Source organism: Cyprinodon variegatus, unplaced genomic scaffold (genome assembly GCF_000732505.1).
Source record: "Cyprinodon variegatus isolate N-32 unplaced genomic scaffold, C_variegatus-1.0 Scaffold356, whole genome shotgun sequence".
Lineage (NCBI taxonomy): Eukaryota > Metazoa > Chordata > Actinopteri > Cyprinodontiformes > Cyprinodontidae > Cyprinodon > Cyprinodon variegatus.
The window spans coordinates 524,294-551,774 of NW_015150809.1; the positions used below are offsets into that span (position 1 = coordinate 524,294).

General features: G+C 37.8%; 2 protein-coding genes across 15 annotated transcripts in view; one reads left to right on the forward strand and one right to left on the reverse strand.

The window, feature by feature from the left end:
* Positions 1 to 2,929: 2,929 nt before the first annotated feature.
* cflar (CASP8 and FADD like apoptosis regulator) lies at positions 2,930 to 13,008 on the reverse strand. Its single transcript, XM_015386129.1, has 12 exons — positions 12,797 to 13,008; positions 12,399 to 12,713; positions 12,218 to 12,323; positions 11,938 to 12,073; positions 8,211 to 8,260; positions 8,087 to 8,117; positions 7,126 to 7,172; positions 7,003 to 7,033; positions 6,808 to 6,854; positions 5,629 to 5,707; positions 4,042 to 4,534; positions 2,930 to 3,948 (listed from the first exon to the last, which is right to left on the reverse strand). The coding sequence occupies exons 2-12, from the start codon at positions 12,695 to 12,697 to the stop codon at positions 3,819 to 3,821; spliced, it is 1,449 nt and encodes a 482-aa protein (XP_015241615.1). The 5' UTR covers positions 12,698 to 12,713; positions 12,797 to 13,008; the 3' UTR covers positions 2,930 to 3,818.
* The window catches only part of fam126b (family with sequence similarity 126 member B), a 56,308-nt gene continuing 41,344 nt past the window's right edge, over positions 12,518 to 27,481 (forward strand). For 4 of the 14 annotated variants that reach the window (XM_015386113.1, XM_015386117.1, XM_015386128.1 and 1 more), the window contains exon 1: positions 16,162 to 16,618. The gene's annotated coding sequence lies outside the window, so the exon portion shown is untranslated. Of the gene's footprint in view, positions 12,611 to 16,161; positions 16,665 to 27,481 lie in introns of those variants that run through there. The other 10 variants (XM_015386124.1, XM_015386127.1, XM_015386118.1 and 7 more) reach the window with 6 other exon arrangements.

Below are 27,481 nucleotides of genomic sequence, written 5' to 3' on the forward strand. Positions count from 1 at the left end.
AAGCCAAAGAGCAGATGGTATCACACAAGCTAACTTTAGATAATTAGGTTACAGTATAATAAAGCAAGTACTTTCTCACAGATTTTACACCTTCCCTATGTAAATGTACTTTATCTAGAGAGTGTATTTGAATACTTTCCTGCAGCTTTTCCAGTTCTTTTAAAATGTTGATCATTGTGAGCATTTCAATATTTTGTTTCTGTCAGGATTTGGTTTTGGTTTGAGGCCCCATACCAGAGGCAGGGAGGCAGAGGTGAGTTTTTGTAGATTTACGACTGAGGCAGGAATCCAAAAAATCCAATAGGAAAAAGGAAAAACAAACCAGAAACCATGGAGACTTCAGGAAAAAAACAATAATGACGAGGTAAGAGAGAGGACTAACGAGCAGATTGGGAGCAGGTGTGAACAGAGCAGACTGGGAAGGAGCTAGGGAAAAAAGGAGAACACAAGAGGGCAGTAGAGGGCAACACATAAAAACCTGAGACCTGAAATATTACCAGAAAACACAACAAAATAAGAATTAAACCAATAAAACTAGAAAACATGGAGCAAAGTAAAACTGAATACTCAAGAGAAAAGATAACAGAACCAAGACTGTGACAGATTCCACCTTTCTCTCTGCTTAAGACACTTGGGCTCACTAAAAGCCCCCCTTACTACTCCTAACCCTTATTTACTTCTCTTAAGGTGCTTTATGAATAATTTAAGTCTTACATAAAGAATTACAAAATTATTTTAAAAACAGTTAAATTCAATAAACTCTAACTTTTTTTCCATGTATGGTTTTAATAAAATTTCTGCAACAAAAACAAAAAAATGTCAAGATCATTTATGCATGTATTTTACATTAATATATTTTTGATCATATAGAAAGCATTACCGATACAAGCAAAAAAAGTTTTTTAATTGGTTTTGGGGCATCTTTATGCACAGATGGAGGTAAACCAGTGTACATTTTTCAGAGATTCCAATCTCTGGAAAACTGTTGGTTAGTAAGGAACTTGCACCGTCTACATGGAAAGAAAAGCTTTCTAAAACATACATTCCTAAAGATGCCATTTGAACTGATTTTACCCAACTCTTTGGATAGCTCTTCAGTTAGTCTGCATCGGCTGTTCAGCATTTTCATGCTTAAATCAATCGAGATCTTCCATGCCGGAAGACAGACTGTGAGAACTGGATTTAATTAGTATTAATAGCAAAGTCAGCCATCAGGTTTCATGCAGTGATGTCAAAGATTAAGTAACTAGTGAAGAATTAAAGGTCTGCATGGTGATGCAGTTTGTAGCACTGTAGCCTTGCAGAAAGAAGGTTCCAATTTCAATTCATATTTGCATTCTTTGTCAGTATTCTCTGCCTTCTTAAACCTACAACCAGTAGTGGCAGATGGTTGTTCATCCTAAGCCTGGTTCTGCTGGAGGTTTCTTCCTGTTGAAGGGATTTATCCTTTCCACTGTTCTGTTGATAAATGCACAGCCAGTATGCCAAATAAAATTAACACAGGGCGATAGGCTTATATGGTAATCCTAGAAGAAGACCAGAATGCTGCAACTCAACAACTTATTGGGTTTCTTTTGATAGTAAAACAAACTGGAGTAAATATCTGGTCTTGATGTGAATAAAATACAATAAAATGAATAGATTATAAATGGTGGAAAATATTAGCTTCTACTTGACCCTTGTTACACATTTATTGGTGTCAGAGTTAGGTCCACAATCTGTCCGATCTGGAGAGAAAAGTAATTGTAAGTAGCTTTAATAAATGATGTGATGGTTTGGTTGTTTAACTATATTTAAATTGATAAAAAGTCACAAAAAAGTCAAATAAATTTGTTATCATATTATAGTAAACTCATGGTCTGCAGGCTGAATCCGAACCATCGCAGCATTTTATTCAGCCTTTTGAAAAAGGCATATAATGACATAAAGCAGTGGCACATGTTTTATGAAAATGTAAAAAGTGGCAAAATAACACAACAGCATTTTGCTCTTGGTAAAGTAAATGATAAAAAAAAAACATCCCCCTTGAAAACCTGTTTTAAAAACTAGTTTGACATCACTCATTTTATTTTACACCCTATAAAACATTGGTTGTATAAAACAAAGGATTTTATAATATGGTCTTCATCACATTTCAAACTCACCCACTGTTTTAGCTGCATGTCATGATACAGATACAAATCAACATGTTAAGAAAAAACACATCAGGGTATAATGGTAGCTTAGGGTAGAATCAGAGTTTTTCTTCTTCACATTTTTACCTGTTAATTCAAGAGCTGCCAACATAAAGAATTTACTCAAAAAATCATTTTCAATTAATCTTTTCTGAATACACTTTTCAGTAAAAAGAAAGAAAAAAGGAAACTAAAAACTTGATACAAAGTTACAAAAGCAGAAGATTGTTGATACAAAAACACAATCAGATTAGATACAAAAATCAAATCTGACTGTGATTTTAACAAATAAAAGTAAAGTATTGCAAATTAAACATTATCAAAGCAAGGCACCGGTGTTATTAATGGCATTTGTAATGCTAGTAAAATAAAACCAAAAGTAGCTTTCAGACTGTGATGAAATATACGTAGAATATGCAGAGTTTAAAAAGTTTAAATAAATAAATACATAAATATGAACATAGTTTAATATGCAGGTGCCTCACAGGAAATAAGAATTATAATTAAAAGGTTATAAATAATAATTTCAGTAATTTAATTGAAAAGTAAAAGTATGTAGATGCAATTTTTTTATATTTAAATGAAAACCTAAAAATCAGTTTATAGCAAATACAAATATATTAGACAAAAAGATGAGGATTATTCTATAGAGATGTTATGGCCAACAGAATCATGCTGATTTTAACGCGACAGTGGCAAACTCCACAGAGAGGGGAGGTAACAACTTATAATAATAAAGTAAACTCATTTTTTTAAAGCATTTTGGATAGTAGGGGGAAACCACAAGGCACTGATGGCAGCTGAAGTCAGTGCATCAAGTGCATCACATACAGATGTTTCCTTGTTTTTGGGGAAGCTTCCAAACTGAGCGAAGGGCAAAAGGTTGATCGGCGGACCAAAATATACTTTGCAGATGAAAGTATGTTTTGTATTTGGTTAGGAAATTAAGGTCAACAGATCTAGAAGAAGAGCGGAAAGGCAGAGAGTCCAAGGTCAAGTGTGAGTATCACATTCAGGGATTAGAACTCCATGTTTTATGCTTCTGAAAAAGTTATGGAGGAATTCTTTTCATATCCCAGCTTTTCTTGGCACCTGCTCTCATAAAACAGAAATATTAGCTACTAGTTTAATCAACATGGTGTCAATCTGGCTTAATCTAAAAACGGACATTTCTGGAGTTTTTCAAGAGAAAGATGAAACAGAAGATGAAGCAGTAACCCATTAAAAAGAAAGCCCCAAAATGATTTTAGTTTTTAGATATCTCTCTATTAACAATTGTATTTTATTAAAGGTATAATTTCCTGGGAAACTGAGTTTTAGGTTTTCGTGAGCTGTCAAATATAATTATCAAAAGGAACAAAATAAATACTATAAATATATCCTTGTGTGTGTAATAATTCTATGAATTATATAGCCTCGTGTGTAATAAATCTATACATTAGGAGTTTCACTCTTAGAATCACTGAAATACACAGATCTACTGTACTATGGGTTTTTTCATTCGCCTTAATGCTACTGTAGTGTCGTTTCTCTTTCTAACCACTAGGAGTCAGTGTATACACAGAAAACATGTTCTTCAGAAGGCATATGGTGAGTTTAGTGCCACAGTATTAGGTACCTCCTAAACAATGATCTGTCACATTTCTATTGGAGGTAAAGTTTTTTCCGCAGAGTATGCCTCACATCACAGCTGTAGATTGCTTCAGGATTTTTTTCATTATGGTCAAAGATGGCCCCGTTCACCTCCATAACAACATCAAGCAGATTCATTTTCCTGTCAAGACACAAAAGATACAGATTAGGTGAACAGTGCAGCATGACGCCAGGTGTGGGTTAGGTTTCAGTGGTGTGTCTTTGCTACCATCACCTCTGGGCTTTTCTCAAGGCATCAGTCAGCGTTTCCAGGTAAACTGAGCGATGTTGCTCTTTTTGCAGCTGATACTCATCCGTCCAAGATTGACTCCATAATACGTCTGCTTCTTTGGGGATGTAATGAGTCGTAGGACTGCTTTGGCAGCCGTCTTCCTCCAATTGCCCCTGCTCATCCTCCACTCTGGCCATCTCTGAAACTCTGTAGCCCTGGATGAAGAAGAGTTTGGGCTTGCCGGCCAGCACGGGGCAAACGTCGGCTAAAAACAGCTGTCTGATAAAGTCCATAGAAATCCCCCTGCTGTGCGTGTTTGTACCCAGTAAGTCGCTAGCCGTGCTGCGGCTAATGATGCAGCAGATAAAAGCATCCCCTCGTAAACTCTCTCTGTTTTTAGAGATGTCTTTGAGAGTTTTGAAAATCTCATCAGCACCAAGCATCTGGTAAAGAAGAACATTGAAGTGGAGCGTCTTAAATGCTGCTTCTAACATTTCTGAGGAGTCAAAAAAAAAAAGAAAAGAAAATTAGAAAAACATCAGGAGATTAAATTCATAACACTTAATATCATCTAGATCTGGATCAGCTCATTGGCACCTGTGGAAAACATCTGCAAAAAACTTTTCCAGCATTGGTGTGATCTGATTAAATTAATGTTTAATTACTTTTTTTATTATTTAGTGGAAATTAAAGCATTCCTACATTGATAACTTTAATAAATGATTGGTATCCTGCTTTGAACAGCTTATAAATCCCCCTTTTAATTCACAAAGCTTCAAAGGAGAGAGGGATCTTCCCTAATTCCTCATTACACAGATTCTCCAGAACCTTGGATTCTCTCTAATTCTCTTTTCTTTAGCGCATCGGTTTTCTGTTGGTTTTAGTTTTGGTGGAGGAGATGGTGGTGGTATTTCTGTGTTGTGATGCATGTTCTGGATTATTCTACAGATGACCAGATTTCAGTTAAAAGCCCACTGGATATTTTCACTCTTAATATTTTTATTCAAAACTCTCGGGGTTTCCAGACGTATCTAACAGTGGTCATAAGTTGCATTCCCAGAAACAGAAAGTAATTTGTTTAAAGTCAGACATTTCTAGTAAATTTGACTCACTTTTAAAAAGGTTTTTTGAATATAAAAATGCTTCTTTTACATCGGTTAAAGGGAAGTGATAGTAATACAACTTATATGGCCACAAGTCACTGTGTTAAAAGGACACGTATTTATGATGAAATTTTGTTTAACCACTAGATAGATGAAGAAACACAAACATTTTTTAATGGTGAGATTATGTTTCAGGACATAAAAGATGGTTGAGTTTATTTGAAGGTCTATTATAGATCTACATGTGGGAGTTAATGTTAATGTTTTTCCCATCTGTTTGTTCTAAGTAACACATTTAGAAATATTTGAGGTTCAAAGTTTTGCTTTTTTTTATCTAAATTTAAAAATCCCATTAAAATGAAAACCACATTACATTCCTTATATCATGTTATTATTATACCAAAATGCCCCTACATTTGATTTATCAAAGGCAGTATTTTGGGTGAATCCCAACATTTTTATATTTATATAAATAAATGTATCTCACCTCCATCTTTACCCACACAATCAATAATTACACAAACTCCTCTCGGATCGGCCATTAAGCTGTACTGCTCCAGTTGAACCTTAAAATGTCAAAAGAAAAAAAGGAATCATGTGTTATAAATGTGTTATATCACAAATTCATCACAAGTGATAAAGCTGCGTCAAAACTAAAAAACATTTTCTTAACAAATACACATTAGATGAAATCACATTAGATAAAATCCAATCATATTTAGTTTTAATCAAGTGGAAAGACAGGACGAGTTGGAAAAAATCCTCCGCAGATCCAAGCAACTCTGAAGCATGAATTTAAAATGTAGTGTACTTTTTAATTTTTTAGTTGACTAGAATGACTTCAGATGATTTGATTGCAACCAAAACTAATTCAAGCCGCAAAAAAGTTTCTAAATCCTCCCTTAGAGAGTATTTTTCTCAAGCTTCACCTTAAGGATACTTTTTAAAGTTATTAACAATCTTCTGCTTTTATTTTGGTTAGATGTCTGACATCTCTTCTGGACAGAATCGATGGAGTCATTTAAAATGATTATATATTATTGGACAAAACTTTTACTGGCGGTTGGTGGGCAAGGCTTCTATTCAGAGCCAATTTTCAGTTTGTTTAGGATCATTATTGTTCTAAAAACATCCAAACAAACGTGAAAACTTTGGATACTTCTACACTCGCATTACCGATTAATTTCTTGGAGAAATTTGGAGTTCTGTTTAGTGGTATACAAACCTATGCATGATTTTTCATGCTCTTGCAACTTGCAATTACTAAGAAGTGACTTCCCTACTTCAAAATCAACCAGTTTCCCTTTTAAATTAGAACTAAATTGCTTACACACTCCCATTTTTCAAAAAAAAATTGTGAATGCAATAGATAGTTTTTTTTATGTACAAGGTAATAGACAATTGACTAGAAGTAATTAATCACTGCACTTCGGCAGCACTTACTAGATCATCAAGTTACCGGTAACATTAATGACATATATGCATATTTGTAGATAAACAAGTCCTTATGAACCCTTTAATTCTTGCAGGTCTTTTGTTTCTATTTTTAGTTGCATACTATATAAATATTCCATGCTGTAAATTCATTGACCTTCATTACCCTGATGAGTTTATATAAACCTCTGACTACAACCATAAGCATGCATTACGGATGAGTAATATTTACCCCACTGCTTGGTTCTCTGCTCACAGGTAATGGTGCCTGTACAGTGCCTGCAAAAAAAGAGCAACATGACACAATGCACAAAGTACCTAAGTGTTTTGCAGGGCTTCTCAAACGTTATTTAGTTATCTGTTACAGAGAGATGGAAGGGTATTTTTGCAGAAAGAGGTATAGCTTTAATTGTTTAGAGTGTCTTACCAAAGTGATGAGTCTGTCTTTGCCCAATTGCCTGGTTAAAGCAGATGGTCATCAGAACAACTCAATTTGTAAAAAAACATAGAAATTGTGAGCCTTTTCCTTAAAAAAAACCTGTTTACTCACAAGAGTTCGACAAATTTGTTGTGATGAATTGTGTCCAGAGGTCACTGCTATATGGTGCACACAGAGAGAGACAGATTACAGTCCATTCTTATTAGCTAAAAACTTAACCGCTAGGATGCCTGCTAAAAAGTAGAGAGATAAATGGAGGAGAATTTCATTCTGGATAGACATATCTCCTTGTTTCTACCTTAGCCACACTGTGGCTCTACCTTTCTTACACCTCATCCAAAATACTTAGGTTATCCTGAGCCATTTCCTGTATTTGTGCTGCTATAGGCTTAGAATGCTGGAGGACATAAGCACCTCATTTCATCATTCTATCTCTATTCTCCCATTCTAGAGTATTTGTTAGTTCAAATCTAACATTATGCGCTCCCTGCTTTTTCTCTTCAAAGTAGCTACATCTGGTCTGTTCCTGTTTGGCTGTGACACCATCCTGGAGAGAAATATCAGCTGTGTAACTGCCATCAACACCTTTGTTTATAGATGATGGAGCTTGTTTTTTCAGTGTAGTCCTGTTACTCTGACTGTGACTAACTATGTGCTCTCTATTCATGCTCTGACATGGGAGCTTGCTCGGAGGTTGTCTGCCTGGCTGTGTTTCCTGGACAGGGCCGCCTGTGGAGCTGATTGACAGTTGCCTTTTGTATCTTTTTCTTTTGCCACTTCTGTCTCCTCGATACCCAGTCGGCCTCAACAGATGGCCGCTCACACTGAGCCTGATTCTGCTGGAGGTTAAAAAGTTCTTCCTGTTAAAAGGAAGTTTCTCCTCTCCACTGTTGTACAACCATGCTTGGTGTGAGGGAATGGTGTCGAGTCAATCAGCTGGCTTTCCTTAAATAGAAAACTTTGAACCAATCCGACTGTATGATCTGGTTGAAATGTCTCTGAAGTTCCTTCCTGTTGTGACTTGGCACTATATAAATTAATTTAATTTAATTTAATGTTTTTGGTTTCTTACCAGCGTTCCAGGGCCGCACTTGTCTAGTTTCCTAAATAGAGGAAAAGAAAATCAGTTTGTTAAAGAAAAGAAAATATCAAAATAAAAGTAAACTGAATAAGCTTATTCTTTAAAAACATTTTACCTCAACTCGAGAACTTTGCTGTTGAGGCAAATGTTTGTCAGAGGTCTGAGCTGTAGAGGACAGAAATGAATCTAAGTAAAAAATTATGAATTTAGAGAATTTATAAACTCAACTACTCTGTTTTGATTAGATCTAATGTGTTTTCTTTTCTTTTACTAATGGAAAACACCCTGATGACCTCACTACAATTGTAATCAATGGTTAAGACATTTCTCACACACAGAGAGGCTAAAAAAACAGTTTGAGAATAAGTCTGTTTGCAATATTTTTTAACCACAAACCAGACAAGCAGCTCTTAAGCCTTTCTTTACTTCCTTATTTTCTTAAGAGACAGACATTATATCACAATGTTTTTAAAGGGATCTTGACCAACAGATCTTAAACGTTTCCACAGACTTTGGCTTAGTTTAAGAGACATTTATTTTCTGGGATATTTAATAATATGCGGCAAAATAAACATTGAAATATGAGCAAAAAGAACAACTTAAACGAACTTTGTAGTTAACAGTACTTGCCTTTGTCAGTCATGTTTTTAATAGTATATATTACTTTATGCTTTTATGCTCTAAAAGCCAAAAGAATATATGTCACTGCATGATTTAAATGCAGGTACTTGTAAATGGGGCCGCGGTCCTCACAGGTCCCTCTTAAAAATTTGATTTTAGAGGTCAATTAGGTTTTTTTTTTCTGGGTAAATAAAGTTTATTTATATAAACACAAACTTATGTCACCTAGAAATGTATGTAGAACAAAGATTGGATTAAAATACCTTTTAAAATTTTAATTACAGACACTCGCTGTTAACTTCAACCAAAACCTGATGCTGCATGAAGTGCAAAAAAAAAACATAATTAACCTTTGATATATGCAATATTCCTACAATTAGCTTGGATTCCACTCAGGTCCTCAAATAAAAAAAAAAAAATAAATGAATAAATATTTAACTGAAAACTGATAAAATTGCTTAAAAATCTTTTTTTTTTTTTTCAAACCATGCAAGCAAGATGAATCATCACAAGATTTGTGAATTCACAAATTCCCAAAAATACATCTTTCCAGAATCCAGCAGATGTATTAGCCTCGATACAGAAATGTTTCAGACCACTGAAATTCAATGAAAAGTGTCAACCAGAGGCGAATGGCTAAAGCAAATCAAAAATGGCTGCACCGGTTTTAGCTGGAATACTCTTTATTCCTTTCAGAAAAACATGCTAAAGGATGCAATTTTTGCCTTTGTGGATGGAAAGATGTTTGTCAGTTAACTCAGCTACTTGTGAAACAAATCAATAATGTGAAACGGCCCAGCTGCTACTAGTGCTGTGATGGCTAAAGGTGCGAATGCAGGCAAAAACCACTAGATGATTTACCCAATCAGCTACAAGAATTGTACTGAATGTCCCGCCCTTTTGTGAACACTTTCCCACTGAGCCTAGCCAGATTAATACGTGTACACATATCAGCCTGGCTAATGCCGGCTTATATTTTTTCCCTTATTCTTTTAGATTTTGTCATTTTTTATCTGCCTATCTTAAATGCCAGAAATTATACCAGGGAACAAACATAGTCATGAGTAACATTATAAAGACGGTCTTGGTCCATCTTTTGCTTTCAAACAACCAGATGATGCCACTGCATCCATAAAGCTGTGCCGTGGGATCTGGCTCCAAGATGTTAGCAACATATTCTTTTGCTTTTGCAAGTTGTACCTTGGGCTAGTCGGGATCTACCTAGTTAGTCACGGCATAGTCCAGTAGACTGGGTCCTTAGAAATCTAGGGTCCAATTGAACAGCTCAAAGCCTGTAGTGTGCTACTCCTTGTACCACACATTCCCTACATGAGAGACACAAACACCCACAGACCAGACCATCTTCCTCAAACCCTCCATGGGTCAGCTCTAATGCACCTTTTGCCAGGTGACAGTGCGAGACTCTTGGCAGTTCTGCAGCTGCTCTAGAGTGCAACAAACTGCAAAGCAGCCCTTCATCAAAACAGGTGCAACATTTCTCAGCAATTTAAACCAATGCGGCTCACACCTTGGACCACAGAATAATTTTCCCACACCCTGTGTTGGTAAGCCTTGGCCACCTGTTACCCTACTGAAACTGAAAACCCTGCTCATACCTTGGGCCACTTTTTGATACTAAACACTGGCTATTTCAGACAGGGAACTTAAAAAAAAGAAAAAAAGCTGCTGTTTTGGAGATTTTTCAACCCAGTCGTCTGGCCAAGACAATTTGCAAATGTAAGACGGTCTTCAGATCCCGACGTGCACCAACAGGGGAAGCAGTGTTTTTCACTTCACCTGTGCTTAACTGTTTCACATGAAGTGAACCTTAACGCAGGAACAGCCTTTGACCAGAGTTGTCAAGTAACAAAGCAAAATTACTTTGTTACTGTACTTAAGTACACTTTTTAGGTATCTATACTTTACTCCATTACTTATTTTTCTTCCTACTTCCGACTTCTACTCATTACATTTTCACACAAGTATCTGTACTTTCTATTCCTTACACTTTTAAAACAAACATTACTCGTTACTCTTGGCTTCGGTTTAAAGTTTATAAATATTTATTTCACGTCATGTAAGCCATCATTGCAGATCATTGGCGCCATCCACATCTAGTGAAAACTAGTGTAATTGGATAAGTCATATAACGCAAACACTCATTGGTTAGCTAAAGGAAATGATCAGAAGCAAGCAGGTTTTCTTCAAACTGCAAATGTGAATTGTCTATGCCATGCTACAATGTAGGATTCAGAAAAAGGTTGCGAGCGTATCGGGAGATTGAGATGGAGACCATAAAGACCTCCCTCATCCTTGAACCTATCTCAAAGAATTTTTCGAAATAGTCGAAAAATTGAGCTTTCAATTCATAGAATGACATCTAGCTGTTTTTTTTTAAAGGTTACTTTATACTTTCATATTTCAAGTAGTTTTTGGAGCACATAGTTTTTCACTTTTACTTGAGTAAAGAGGGGAAATTGATACTTCAACTTTTACCAGAGTGTTTTTAAACTGCAGTATCTATACTTCTACTTAACTAAAAAATGTGTGTAATTTTGACACCACTGCCTTTGACCATAGGACCTTTTATCAGGTTGTGATGCAAAACGTTGCATCACTAAAAAAAATTCTGAATTGGGTTTTTATAATTAATAATTGAACATCATTGATCTCACAATGGAGAAATCTACTTCTGCATCTTAACCCATAGGACCTAGAGTTCAGGCTGTGGGGATCAAACCAGGTACATGCAACTTTCTCAGACACAAGCGCACTCCTCTAACCACTAGGCAAACACTCCTTCTTAATCTCATAATAATATACTTGAAATCCTTCACATATAATTATCTCCTGCATGATGCAGGAGTTGAGAGTGGTGTCCTAGCGGTTAGGGCATAGAGCTAGGAATCCTGAGGTTCTGAGTTCGAGCCCCACTCCCACAAACTGCAACTCTGGGTCCCTGAGCAAGACCCTTAACCCAAAACTGCTCCCCAGCGCCCTACGATGGCAGCCCACTGCTCCCCAAAGGGGATGGGTTAAATGCAGAGGTAAATTTCTCTAATGTGAGATCAACAAAAGTTCAATTATTGTTAATGAACCATTTCAAGTCAGGATTGGAAGCATAGATTTTTTTTAATTTAATTTCTGTTCCCTTTAACTGTAGGAACCACAAAGCACCTTTTAGTCACGTGAGTCTTGTTAAATACTACTTCTATAAATACCTGAAATCTTGTAAGCAGCCACTTTTTTGACCAGATCCAAGCGGCCTATATGGTGTAAACATTTCTCTAGAAGATCTACTCTTTCAGGTGAAACGGAATCCAACTTCTCCAGTTCAATCACCACGTCTAAAAACGTCTGCAAAACAGAAACATTACGTGTTAAGATAATATTTCAGATAAACCGAAAGTTTCCCATAGCAGAAGTGTAGAGTCATGGGGATTTATATCCCGCCCACGCACACACCCACGCTCAGCCTAAAGGCAATAATAATCTTTTTACCTTTGAATTGTCTAGTTTTTCACGGGTTAGAGTCTTGCTTAATAAGAATTTGATTTGATTCACGTCGTCCGTGTCCATTTCATCACTTAAAGTAACAATTAGTACTCTGCAAAAAAAGAAAACACGGCGTCATTTAAACTATTGCAGTTGAAAGGAAGTGAAATCAGGAGGTTTATGTTACCTGAATGTCGGGAGGATTTGTCCATGTGTCCGAATCTGACTTTCTGCCTCCTTTCCTCGAACTTTATACACCTTCTTTAAGATGTCATTCCGTCCCAGCAGCAAAAGGACGGACATTATGAAGAGGGGAGGCTCTCCGTGGTGATCCACGCCGAAACTTAAAGCCTCCCTGACACGATCCACGCTGCAGTCCGTGGATAAGCTCCCACAGAGGTAGATCACCTTCCTTCTTTCCCCGCAGCTCAGATCCTCCGCTAAGACGCTGATCGCCAGGAGGTGACTGTCACTAGAAGGGGACATGTTGCCGCTTCAACAGCTGTTGGAGATAAACACAGCACTTCAACAAACAGACTTAGGATCCAGGTGGCAAACAGACATATTCTTTGACATAAAACTCACCTAACGGGTTTAACCAGCAGACTGCGATGGAGACAAAGAACTATCAGCTCCGTTTGGATGGATGACGGAAGGAAACGCACTTTAATCTTAATATATGCAGGCAAATTTCCTTTCTTGAGACTAAATGAGGCTTAAAAAAAAAACACGGATGACGTGTTACAACCCCTGAAATTGTAGACTAAATGAAACTTTGAGAGAAAGAAAGGGGATTCTCCATTATGCTCGAAAACGAAAGTGAAAGAAAAGCTGATTTCCGGTGGAGAATTGCGCATTTTACCCGAACGTCAGAAACTCTTCTTCCGATTTGTGATGGAGAAGTAAAACTTTTATTTAATAATGACTTCAGCGCTCATAATTAGTTTGATTTTCTGCAATTAGAATTTTTAATATGCATGATTTTATTTTTTGTTACAGCTTTTTATTGTCAGGACACTATTACAAGTTCAGAGCAACGAAATTATTAACTCTGCATTCCACCAATCCAGTTGGGGAGCAGCCATTGTGCGGCGCGTGGGGAGCAGTGTGAGGTTAAAGGTCAATGTTGCCAACTCCTCAGTTAGGAAAGTAGCTATTGGCGGCGCTAGAAGTCGTGAAATGACGCCATTGCCTAATTTGCATAATCTGCCACAAGAGATGATGTACAAGAAATAACAGAAACAAAGAGAAAAAGTGAGTAAAAACACTCCGAATATATAGAGTTACTTTTCCGTCCATTAATGTTTATTTATTTATTTTTTCTAATTAAAGTTTATTTTATTACAATACTAACCCTCCTCCTTTACCCGGGCTTGGGACCGGCAAAATGAACCATAAAGAAGCACAATGGCAGAGTTACAGTTTATTTTATTTTATTTTTTTATTATTATTATTATTATTATTATTCCCCCTTGTTGTTCACCAAGGAGCCTACAACTCATGGTAAAACATGAACATTTTAAACCATAACATTTTTTATATTACATTAACACTGACAATCTAACTGAACAAAAAAAGACTACAAAGAATCATTGACAATGTGAGCAAATAATGGCAATTTCTTTTTAATTATTTTATTAGTACATGTAAATATAAATTTTATGCTTAATGATTAATAATGATAAATAAAAGTAGGTCAGTAATGACAAGGTGAGAGTGGGAATGGTTGCAGAAGTTTTTACTTTTTCCCTCGATTTCTCACAAAATATATTTATTTTTAAATGGTAATGTTTAAACATTGTAATTTCACATCTGTCCCCTATACACCAACAGAATTACAGCCTGATGTGAAGCAAGCAGGACTAACATTCGGTCGAAAAGTGGTTGTAAGATAATACATCTGTTTCTATATATGGGAACAATCACACAAGGGACAGTTGCAACAGCAATTTATTAACAAATAAAACCGTTTTTTAATCACCATATATATGTTTTTTGGAATTATGGGCTTATTCCAATATTTTGAATCATGATCTCTCTTGATGATTTGCCCCTTTCCTGTCTCATAGCATACTTGAGGAAAAAAAGAAGAGAAGATGTAGGATACCATCAAAAACTTGGATTAAGCCTTTACAGATCAGTTAGATGTTAAATTACTAGCCTAGACCACCATCTTCTAACTAGCTATGTTTACTTAAAAGATTTTTTCCCCCATGGAGTCTATATCTGCTGGAAGCCAAGAAATTGCTGTTTCAATAGCATTGTTAAGTTATTGATACAGACAGTGTGAAAGCAATCACAAAAAATATTACTTGTTTACCTTTGTTTTAATTTCTCCCTGAAGGAATTTGTATACTGAATGTGGCTACTAAATGCTCCTGCTAACCCTTCGCAAACTGTACATGCAAATATTCAGCACTTTTACATTGGCACTGTGCAGTATGCAGCATGATACTCCCACCTCTGTACTTCAAGTGGGGTTAGTGTCCTCCTCCTTGCCTTCTTCCTCTCTTTTGCCCTTCAGTTTTTCTTAAATTCAACTTAGTTTCCTGAAATAATTAGTGTTGAACCAATAACATAAAAAAATGGAAAGAAGAAAGAAATGTTTTGTCTGTACACCACTTAGTTGGACAACCCCTAAGGCGTTGTCCCCAAATATTTTCAAATAAAAAATATATAGGTGAAGGAGAAAATTTAAACCAAATATAAAATTTTTATGACTTTAAACAAAGATGAGCCGCATTTAGACAGAAAGTTTCACTGTAAACTAGATTTATTATGCCTTTTTGTTTTTCCTCACCGACACGGTTTTATTTTGGTTAACTGGGGTGGTACAGAAGTGTGCGCAGTTTTGAGATTTTCATTTATTAATTTTTTTTTTAAAGAAATGTATATGTCTTCTCGAAATTAATAAATATTTTCATCAGATTGGCAGTTCAATCCGACATTTTTTTTGTTCAAGAATATTGGTGTTTAACACTTTTACTCAATTTTATATATTCATTCTTATTATGCTATATCGGAGGTCTTCAACAGAGGGTCTGTGACCCTTAGGAGGTCCATGGAGGTACTGCATGGGGGTCGCCAAAGTTTTGGTTGATTAGACTTTTTTAAGATTAGACCACTAATTGAAATGTCTTCAAATACACATTAATATGAATGCAACACACTGTAGTAAACAGATAAATGGAGGCAGATGATGTCTTTCAGTCATCAATGCACACATTCAGCGACACAGAGGAGCTCTTTTAAGCTGGACACTGTTTCATTCACAACACCTGTCCCATCAACCAGGAATCAGAATCAGAAATACTTTAATAATCCCAGGGAGAAATTACTTTTTTTTACATGACTCCATCTGTGGGCTGCTCAGTGTCGCAGTGGATAGCACTTGCAGCAAGAAGGTTGCGGGTTTGATTCCCGGCCCCGGGTCTTTCTACATGGAGTTTGCATGTTCTCCCTGAGCATGCATGGGTTCTCTCCGGGTACTCTGGCTTCCTCCCACAGTCGAAAAACATGACTGTTAGGTTAATTGGCTTCTCTTAATTCTGAGTGTGTGTGTGAATGATTGTTTGTCCTGTTGCCTGCGATGGACTGACAATCTGTCCAGGGTGTACCCCGCCTCTCGCCCGTAGACAGCACAAGCACCCCTCGCGACCCCAATTGGGATTAAGCATGTCAGAAAATGGATGGATGGACATCTTTAATAAAGTGACTATAGCACCAGTTTGATATAACACAATATATAATTAGGGGGTACACGCTCCATCAGTTTGGGGGTCCTTGGCCTGGAAAACATTGAAGACCCCTGTGCTATATTTTTAAAGACTTGGAATTCTGGTCATGAGTTTTCCCACCGCCGTAAACGCATCACCGCTTCTCCCCCTGCAGGCTGCGGAGTTCCGCTCCGTCCAGCCAATCGTATTGCTCTGTCTTTCAGCACCATTGCAGTGTGGAGAGATCATTTGAAGCTCGGAGACACAGGGATCATTGGGAGGAAAAGTACCCGACCTGAGAGTGACCGCCTTAAGCAAACAGCCCCTCTGCCTCCTTATTAATGTGTTACGGCGCCTTTACCATTCTGCTGCCCAAGTGAGTATTCATTTACCCTCAAGGTGAGGAAAAAGCAGACAATTTCCCAGGTAGACAGTCAGTCAGTCAGTGAATGAGGGCTTTGCTGGTGACTTGGAACATCATCAGCACTGTATTGGATGTTAACCCGCAGCGAGCCAGGAGGCTTCCTCCGCGTCAGGTTGAGCCAGGACGGCTAACAGGAGACCGGATGCTCCCGGGGGGTTGGAGCCCGGCTGCCGACAGTCTGCTTCAGTTAACCGAACCTTGGCCTGGTCACGACTGATGAAAAGCGGGGATGTCCAGCAGCTGCCGACAAGAAGAGGCATGCTAACGGTATGCGAGCCGAGCTAAGGCAGCTAACGCTGGGGTTCAGGCTCAGGTTTGTCGTGGCACTTTTAAACTAATCGTTAGCTAACACTTAACTGGCTAACGGTGCTGCGTATGTCGGTATAACTGGTTAGATAGCTTCATTGTTTCAAGTTAAAACACCGCCTGTTGATGGCTAATGTGGAGCACAGTACTCTCCACCTAGATAATTTTATATACATATAAATATATAGGTGTGTGTTTGATGCCCGAACAAGTGGTAAAGCTAACCGCCTTATTTTGAAGAAAAAAAAAAAAAACGTGCGGAAGCTTGACTTTTCTCTCATCTTACCTGCTGGGTATCCTGTTTGGTGCAGCACTCATGTCGTCTACGTGTGTGTGGTTATGTTTGATACATCAACAAAGTTTCTGCTGATTGAATCACAGCCTTCAATGATAAGTCATAACACTGACCTTAAAGTTATAACTCCACTGTAGGGAACAAATAACATGCTTCTTTTCCTCTATGGATGCTACCCTAAAGTTGCCTCTTATCCAAGTCTAGAAAAGTCTAGTTGTATTTTTTTTCACCCTATGTATATTTGTGAGAAAACTGTGTATTCAAATAATCTGTTTATTAATCTAATCATTTGTCAGTTTGTCCACCCATCCATCCGTTTTCCAAAATATTCATCCATCCATGAATCCATCCATTTATTAATCTTATCATTTGTCAGTTTGTCTAACAGGCCATCCATCCATCCATCCTACAAAATATTCACTCATCCATCCATCCATCCTACAAAATATTCACTCATCCATCCGTTTTACAAAATATTCACCCATGGCTTCATTTGTTTTACAAAATATTCACCCATCTTTCAGCCATTCTTACTCACATCTACCTCTGGATTCATTCGTTCATCCATTTGTCTGCCTACAGATCCATTTATTATTCCATCTATTTGTATTTCTATCATTCTTCCAGGATTAAGTGACCACCCGCCCATCTACCCATTGTTTCATTATTTATCCTTCCATCCATTTATTTGTTATCTATCATTTCATCTAGCCATCTGCCTATTAATCAATCCTGAAATCATGTGTAGCACATGTCATCCCTCCTTTTGTCCTTTCTTCCTTCCTTGCATTCTTCATTTTTAAAGCATGACCAGTTTTGAAATATTGTAAATTGATGAGATAAGTATGAAATAGACTGAGAGCTCTGGAATTTCATATCTGAAAAATATGAAAATTTGGAAAATACACATGAGCCCTCTCAATGATCAGTAAACTTTAATATCTAGAGAATAAGGGAACTGGAAAATGTTTTCAACATCCCAAATAAATAATTAAATCAATGAAAAACAATCAGTAAAATTGACACTCGGTCTTTAACAAAAACCTACACAAGCATGAAAACTAAAGAAAATCAGTAAGATGGCAATAAAAATAACACACAACCCCTAAAATCGTTGAGATCCTCAAGTTTGTTGTACAAGACCTGTATGTCTTAGTTGTTTTTTATTCCTGAGGCTGCCCACTGGTTTTAGTTATTTTCGTAGCTCATAAAACTGTAAAATTGATTTTGTTGTACCGCCGCTCTAAGCTGCTACTGCTTTAAAATGAATGGGAAATACTGGCTTGTCCATGTTTGGGTATCATCACCATCATTTGACTGAAATCCAAAGCGCACCCCCAGTTCCTCTGTCCTGTTGGGCTTTAAGACAAACTCAGTGTCTTTTTTTAAAGTCTTGATACCGTTTCCCTGACTGCTACTCCGTACTGGGCTCACATATTACACTCTATGATGAATACCAGTGCGAGACCTATCCTATGCATGAGGTAACTCCTCCCTACCCCAAGGAAACGAGAAGGAAGGGTTGATTAGAGACCGATGTACTGAAGTGAAACCTTTTGCCATCCAACCCTTGGCAAAAAGAGAGGGAGATGCACTGAAAAAAAGTATGCAAATGAAAGTTATGTCCAAATCTAGCTAGCATTTAGACTAGTTAACTTACCCCAGAATCTAGAGGAGATCCTTTGCCAGCATGCCTGTATTTTACGCCTTAAGGCAAAAAAGTAACTTTACAGGTAAATCACAACTGTAATCATTTTTTTAGAGAAATTTTATGCCACAGGCAAAGATAAAGTGCCATTAGCATCATGCTATAGGGACACCATCTTTTGAGCTGGGACAAGAAAGCAGTGAAATAAAATGGGAAAACTGATGGTGCTATACACTAAAGGGCTGGTTATACTCCCCGCATTGAGCCTGTCACAGATATTTTTGATCTATGCCCAATATTGAAGCGTTGTCTGCGCTGTTATTCTACACCACAACGCAAAAGGGACAATCGCAAACTAGCTGTAGGTATAGATACGGTAGAGGCAGTGAGGAAATGGGGGCAAGTTTGTACGACAACGGGGTCACATGCCAGCGAAAAAGAGCGGGGATCCAGGTTGAAAAAGGGTCCCAGCGTTCTTGTTCACCTCGCTTTCTATTTGGTCCATCTTCACAAGCCTTTTTCCACAATGGCGGTCAAAAAAACAAAACAAGCCGGTAAGGTACCAAACAGGAAATAAGCATAGTGTAGAGCAGATGTAGATTTGACCAATCAGAGGCCTCACTTACAATTTGGGAGAGGTGCAGCGGAGTGTCTGGGACAGGGGCACATTTGCATTCACTGCGACACACGCAGACAACCTGGTTTCTGAGTATCAATCAGCCTTAAGCCACCTTTAGAGCAGGAAACAGTCCTAAAAATGCAGCCAGAGCTACTATGAAATGGTTCCAATTAAAGCCTGTTTTTGTCTTAATTTCCACCTAGAATCAGATCCAGGATTTTAAAATGATCATTTACTCTCCTGATCTGATCTGACTGAACTCAATGTTTGAAGATGAGTTTGCAGATGGCTAAAGTTGGATGAGAAAATTCACACCATGCTTTTCATTTGGGGAAACGACAAAAAACAGAACTGTTAACTTCTTATTTCACCACATTTATCTTGGTCTATCGCATAAACGCTATTAAAGCTTCTGATCTCATCAAGCACAGCAAACCTATTAAAAACTATTAATAGGATATGAATATTTTATAATGAGAAGTCTTACTAACAAATCAGTTATGGGACATTGAAATTCTCACTGTCTCTTTAAATAAATGTGACCATGCACTTTCATGTGGCGTTTTGGACATTCGATTGGCAGCTCTTTTAAAGCACATTACTCATGTTTGCCCAACCAAGCAGACCCCCGACCGTTCAGGATGAGAAAGGGACCTTCAGGCAGTGCTTCTTTCAACAGAAATGCATCATAGCCACATTGTCTAATAGTCCCCTGTCGTCCTTTAAAAACTAAAACCAGTGAATTAATTCGATTTGACTCGAAGTAACGCCACTCTACATTGATAGGCTGTCACTATAATAATGATGTAATGGACAAAAGATGCAAAGCTGAAGATCTAGATAATTCCATGCCATCTGCTGCTCATCCTCAGCCGCCTTCCTCCTCCTCCCTCCTTGCTGCATCTCTGCTGCCATGTGTATTGGGACAAGGCTATCATCAGATCCGTGGTCTATTTTAGACAAAAACTCCATTTACCCACTTAATCTGGGTCCCAGTCTGCAGGAGTTAAGTTCCATGTGCAGCTCAGAGCTGTAATCTATTCATCCCAACGTCGAGGGGAAAGCTTTTAAAATACAATTGTTTGTAGTTTGCATTGATTTGGTAGTTGCAGCAACAGGACCTTGTTTGTATGATTGACTCAGATTAACCTTTTGTATAGTCGGTAACAGGTGTATAATGTATTTAAGCTGACTGATACTGAGGTTGGAGCATACTGAGGTATGTGTAAACTAAAACCTCTTTGTTACTGTATCGAACCCCAACAGTTTGTTAGCTCCCTCCTACTGCTGGTGATGCAGACACACACACAGAGGATCAAAGCTGTAATTAGCCTGGCATGGATTAGCAGTGGGGGCTATTTTCCACTGTACAGCACTCCCCCCTACAGAGATGACACGGCCTCCTCCCTCTTTCCTCTTCCTCAAACGGAAAATAAATAGACGAATCACCATATTTTTGCGCACCACGTGCAACACCAGCATGTGAGCAATGAGAAACCTCCTGGTTGTTCTCTTTTAAGTTTGAATATGTTTGTTTTAGTCTATTTCAGCCTCCAAGTTGGTTTCTAGATTCCCTTAGACATTCTTAAAGGCTGTTTGGTAGCTACTGCATCCAGTCAGCTGGATCTGTGGTTGGCATGCTGACTCACTGCACAGCCAGATATGAGGTGTGTGTGACTTGAACGTCTCGGTGATATACATGGTGCTCAGGGAGCCAAACAGAAGCTTACAGGAGGAAGAACCACATGAGGTGTGTTATCTCCTGCAGCAAGGACTTTCACTGTAAGTTACTGTTTAACCCTCACGTTTCTTTGGGCTGTGCTGATAAATCAAAACTCTGGTTTGTGTTCAGAATGTGTGGCGCGAGCAGACATGCATATAAAAGTGTTTTTTTTTTTATTTGTTGTTAAAGTTAAGTACCTGTTGCAGGAAGGGGCATAATGAGGTTTACCAATGGCAAAATGCTAGTATTGCACTGATACCAGTATCAGCCAGGGCCCTGATACTGCACTAAAATGGTGGTATCGGTACCGAAGAGTACCAACAAATAGAGCACCGATACGGTTTTGAGAGCCAAAAGTTTATTCAGTTAATTGTCAACCATCCCAGGTAGGCAATAAAAAGTTCTACTGGATTCACTTTGTATTAGTCTTTTTCCTGCTTCCCAAAGGTAGGCAGCAGCTTGACAAAGCCATGATGACAATTATTTTACATCCAAGTAATATGCAGTTCTTCACATATAGACACATCAATTTCAAACAGTGGTATCGGTATGGTATTGGCCAATAATCAGCCAGGTATCGGGGCCAAAAAAATGGCATCACTGCAACACTACAAAATACCAAAATATTTATTTCAAACTGAAGCGTTTAGTGTGTGTGTGTGTACCTGTCTAGCCCTCAGAGTGAGGACCATTTTTTTTCAATTTTACCATCAGATTGAGGACCAGTTGTAAAGTTAGGACATTTAGCTGATCCTTACATGCTATTTTGCTAACGTTTAGGTCTAAGGTGTCAATTGGGTTAGGGTGAGGTATGCATTGTTAATGTTTAGGTTTAGGTGTGTGTTTATGTATTGACATTCACTGCGATAACAGGAATAGTGCATAATGCAGGTAATTCCCTCTTAAAAAAAATCATGGCGATGTGTAGCTACTAATGTGGACATTTTTAGATTTAGACAAAAAACATCATATTAAGATTATCTAATTTAATGAATAAATTAGAAAATAGAAAATCTCCTTATTGTCACACAATGGGGAAATGCCTTTAACCTTTAAAATATTCCATATATGGGTCACTGGATAAAATGCAAATCTATCTGCGTATAAACGGACAAACCAGCTTCTTTTCCATAAACCTTTAATTTGTTTTATTTATTTTTTTTCCTTATTGAATATTGGACTTTTCTCCATGATTTTCACAGCTTCCTCTGGCAGATGCTAACCGACTTGACCTATTGCTTCCTTGTTTAACCCCCTGCACACATGCACAGTATCTTACCTTATGTCGAATGGTGTTATAGTAAATATATTTACTAAGCAATTGAGTAAAAACAAATGTAACATACAAACATAAAAAATAACCAGCAGGACGTATAAATCTTTCAGTATAGTTAAAAAATATGTCTTGGTGTGAAATTTTAAAAATGGGGCAACAGATTGGTAAAGGGAAATAATCCTTAACCCTGGCACATACTACACTTTCTTGTGCTAGCAAAGTAATATCTTTGTTGTTGTTCTGTAGTGTGGTAAAAGTGTTTGACTGAGCCACAGGCTTTTCACCTGCCTCAGTTGGTTTCCCTCAGTGCTGCGTTTGCATTTCTCCATTATTCATGCAGTTCTGTGTAGTTTGGATCAGGTGGTTTTAAACCTGAATCCACTTCTCTGCCTGCTCACACTAAATAGATGACAGACAACAGCGATTTCTGTCATGTGCAGAGTTCTCCTTTAAAGTATCGATAATAAATATAAAATATAAAGATCATTCATTGTATTTAACACTTACATTTTTACTCTTAATAAACTTTTAAAGCAGCAAGAATTTAGAGGAAGGCTTCATCCCGATTATAATGAGTGCTTTTGTGTCAAATCATATATTTACCAATCCACATGATTTTTGTATTTCTTTGCTTTATGCCGTAACCGGATCTTTGCAACGGATTAGAAGTAGTCCAAATGTAGCTGCAAAGAGACATCTTCATCCAGCTGGGAGCTGTTGTCCTTTGCTGATTAACATCTCAAACAAAGGATACTCTGCATCATGTCGATGAGTGATCACAAAAAGCAAAGTGGCGTCATGGAATCAGCTCAAGGACAACAGCTTAACTGGTCAAAGAGGCATTTTCCACCGCTCATGTTCTCCCTTACACACACAGACTGTTTCAGTTCAAACTTTTAAACCATGCATAAAACACCTGGCTTGGAAACATCCTACATACAGTAGTGTAAAGATATGCTCCAACACAGGCTTCCTCAATTACAAAGAGCTCAACACACTGAGGAGGTAGTTCAGCCATTTGATTCAGGTTTGGAAGCAGAAGCATATCTAAAATGTCCAGGACACCAAACTTCCTGGGCCAGAATTGAGGGAAGCTACTCTGTCAGATAAAAATAAATGATCAATGTTTAAAATGGACAAGTCATTAAGTTCTTTTCCTTGCAAAATAACTTAATGACTTTCCCTAGATAAAAAAAAAAAACTTTGAATAAATTTGACTGTATGATTTGGTGAATCATAAAGTGCCATGAGATGACTTGTTGCGAATTGGCGCTATATAAACTATTAAAACACCTCTCTATTATCCTATTTAGAAAGGAACCAGTTTTATAATTGTAACCAAAACATAAAAAGTCAAATTTGTTAATTTGTTAGGTCCGGGGCCTATAAAGTCAACAGGGTTGACAGAAGTTGGTAAAGACGTCATTGTTGGAGTCTGCATTTTTTTTTTCTTTTTTTTTTCCTACTTTCTTTGATTCTGTTTTATTCTCCTATATTTTAATTATGTAAAGCACTTTGCATTGTCTTTGTACTGAATTGTGCTATACAAATAAATTTGCCTTGCCTTGCCTTAAACCACTTTTCCTACATCAAACTAATAGCAGCAGTTTTATATAATTCTACATCCCAGTAAAGAGTATAAGGATTTAGGTAGACATTCTTTGAATCTGTGCTTCTAGTGGAGGGGAAGGCTAAACATCTTATTGTTGACCCTTCCCATGTGAAATAATAAAATGGAAAGATCTCCCCCATTGTCATGTGACATCTGACACTCTGTGTACCTATAGAGAAACATGGACTCTGTAGGCATCAAATAAGGCTACTGTAACGTGATCATCCCTTCTGAATCTCGGCTCCCTGCTGGGCTTTAACCTCCCGCCGGTCAGCTTTCTGCTTTCCTGCTCCATTTGCTGGTCACGACTCGGCCTCCTTCTAAAGTTGAACAGTTGCCAAACCCCGGGTTGATTCCAGAGAGCCTTTCAAAACTTGCCAACTGTTTGTTTTTGTGATATCATAGCAAAGAAGGGGAAGGAAGGTGGAAGTGTTCTGAAGAGAGTTGCCTGTGATAGTTTGCAATCTAGTTAGTCAAAGTAGACAAGAGAGACCCAGGATGTAGCAAAAAGTTTTTGGACGTCTGGTATTTTAATGCCTGCAGTGATTGAGTGTTTCATTAGGAAGAAAAGGTTTGGCTAATGCACATTCGCTTGGCTACAGTTGCTTGCAGAACTCTTGTCATTCTCTTGCTAATGTAATTTCTTTCCCTTATTCCAGCACACTGACTGGAGCCAAATGTAGCCCAGTCTTTCCTTTTTTTTATATACCTTTTAATTAGTTAAAATCACATAGTGTTTATATATATGCATTCAGTGAAAGAACTCTTATGTTCTCTGGCTGGATTTTGGACCTTGTGGCATCCTGGGTGTTAGAGCTCTCCCTTTTCTCCTTGTTGATCTTGTGTCTGCATGCCACACAAGCTGAAGGTGGCCCATTGTTAGCAGCGCTGAGCAGCTTATGAAGCATTTCTTTCCCCATTTATTTTCCAGAGGATAAGACGTCACACACGCTTAGTCAGCAGTGGGGCTCAACGCCATAGGATTAGCAGTCACGCGCCTGGTAGTATGATTTCTATGAACTTGCATATAAAAAATGTGTTAGATCTAATTTAAAACCATTTTAAGGTAAACAAATCTGTAAAGATTGATCCTTGTTACCTTTCAGTTGTCGGCAGTTAGTATTAATGTTCTCTTTCTTGTGCTCTGTATGCAAATATTGACGCATTAGCTCCAAAAAGCATTGTTTGTAACATAATATGTAGATGCAAATGGTTTCAAAGAGGGAACTTCCCTGAGAACGGATGCATGGTTCGTTACCAGGCCTCTGCAGAGCTGAATGCCATGCTGATGAGAGGATTCAGACATTTGATTAAGGTGTGTCTGAGAAGCACTGCTTCTAAAAACTGCAGGATAGTGGCTCTCAAGCCTCAGATCTGGCAGCTTTCTGTTTACCTCCATTAATCCTCCCATTAGCTCTGAACACTTTCTCTGTCGCTGCTGCAAAGATTCTTAGTGCTCCTTCTGGAAAAAGTACTAGGGGATGTGAATACTTTTGTTGTATCCTGTAGCTGGGTGTGAATGCACGTGGCATTTGCATCAGCAGCATTTGTCTGCCCTAGTTTGCTTAGCGGTGGAGGCAGGGGAACAGGATGTTGTTAGCAGTCACCTGTGCGGTTTCTGACCCAGTCTAATTGGTGGAACCGTGTCTGTGTGTGTTGGCTCCAGCTCAGCCCATCCCAACACTTCTGGCCCTCCAGCTGCAGCAGAGCTAATTTTAGCCCTGAATGTGCGTACGCCTCAGTTCCCAGAGCCTGGCCTATGAGGGATGAGGATGGGAGGAAGGAGGGATGGCAGCCAAGTTCATTCTGTGCATCTACCTACACAATCAGCTGTATAAAAAAACATCAAACCCAGTTGTGACCGTGACATGCATGTTTGCAGAAAGGTATTTTTCTTTGTCCGTGTGTCCTTTGGCTAACTATATCGATCGTCTCAGGGACATATTGACTTCAGCCACAGTGGCCTGTCAGTTGTTGACCTTTACTCTCAAAGTCTTTTAACTCAGTTAGTGATTCACAAAGGCATATGACTACCTGTCTGCCCTGCTGTCTTTCAATTGTCATCATTGTTCCTTTAGAAAGACTTGCCTCTTAAACAATTTTCCGCTCCTCTTTTCTTTTTGTTGCTATTTATACACCCTGTTCTATTCCAGTGCAGGATGCCCACGCTTCAGGTAAGTGGGGGTTGTTGTTACTATTAAGAGAATTAAGTCTAGCCGATTACACCAGACTGAGTCATTGTAGTCTGATATTAGTTAATCTCACTGCCTAGGAAAGGCGTCTGGCTGACGTATTTATGTGTCCATGATGGGGTGCACCAAAACAATAAAACTAAATTCCCCTTCTGTTATGCGACAAGGAAATGAGATGAGTGCATGATTTGTTTAGATTTACGATTGCCTCTTAGGTCTGTATAAGTTTGTATGCAAATCTGATAAAAACAGATCTTTTTTGGTGAGCAATATTAGTGCAAAAATAGCCTGACCTGAAAAGACACAGCGAGGCAGGGCTGAAAATAGAAGTCGAGTACGACAGTTAATCAATGCGTTCTTTCTAATGGTGTCGTTATCCTACAGCAGAATCCCAGAGGAGGAAGAAAAAAAAACTAAAGACAAACTATTCATGATGTATTAATGTGTATGTATATATAAAGGATAAATATATTTTGTCATAACTCAGATTGCTGTCAAATGTACTTCAGCCTGAATTGTAAATACCAAGCTGTGCAAAAGTATCAAAACTTCCTTCAAATTCTCACATTTTGCCGTCTCAAAACTATCAACTTCGGTATTGTGTTGACTTTATCTTTTGATTTTATATCAATTAAAAGAGTGTGTACTTTTCAGCACTTATGTTAACTACCTTTTGTTGAAATTGTAGCTGAATGATTTTTAAAATGTCTGAACCAGACTTGCACTAATATACTTGCCTTTTTTTTCTCTTCACAAAATTACAATCATTTTAATAGGTTATACTAATACAGGGTTTCCATGGGTCATTAAAAATCATTAAAAGTCATTAAATTATTATTTTTTAAATTAAGGCCTGAATTGGATTTAAAATTCATTAAATGTAATTATTGTGGCATTTAAAATGCTTTATTAAAAATAAAAAAAAAAAGCAATTTCAATATATTTGCATGGAACCGGTGTCCGGTTGATCGTAAAGCCATATGTTCGTAAAAGAAGCTCGAGGCGGAGAAAAGGCTATAGAATGTTGAAAAGGTTAATTTCATCAAAAGTGGTTTGAAACCAAGGAATTTGGGACATGGCTGCAACCTGTCGATGGTAAAGTTGACGAAGGATTTTACCGTGTATATATGAGAGTCATGGGTTCTTGTTGATGGCATTAAAATTATTTATAAGAGCATTAAAAAGGATTAAATTAGAGTTACTCCTTCCTGTATAAAACCTGTAATACACACGTGTCAAACTCAAGGCCCGCGGGCCAGATGTGGCCCGCCATGTCCTTTTATGTGGCCCGCTAGAACTCCCACAGCCATCATTTTGATTGTTCTGAGATTTTAAAGGGAAAGAACTTTATTTAAAATTTAATTTATGTTGCTCATGTTAACTGACTTTTCCAGTTTCTATATTTCCTTCATTTTTACTTTTCTTTTTTTATACAATTAAAACGTAAAAAATAAATATG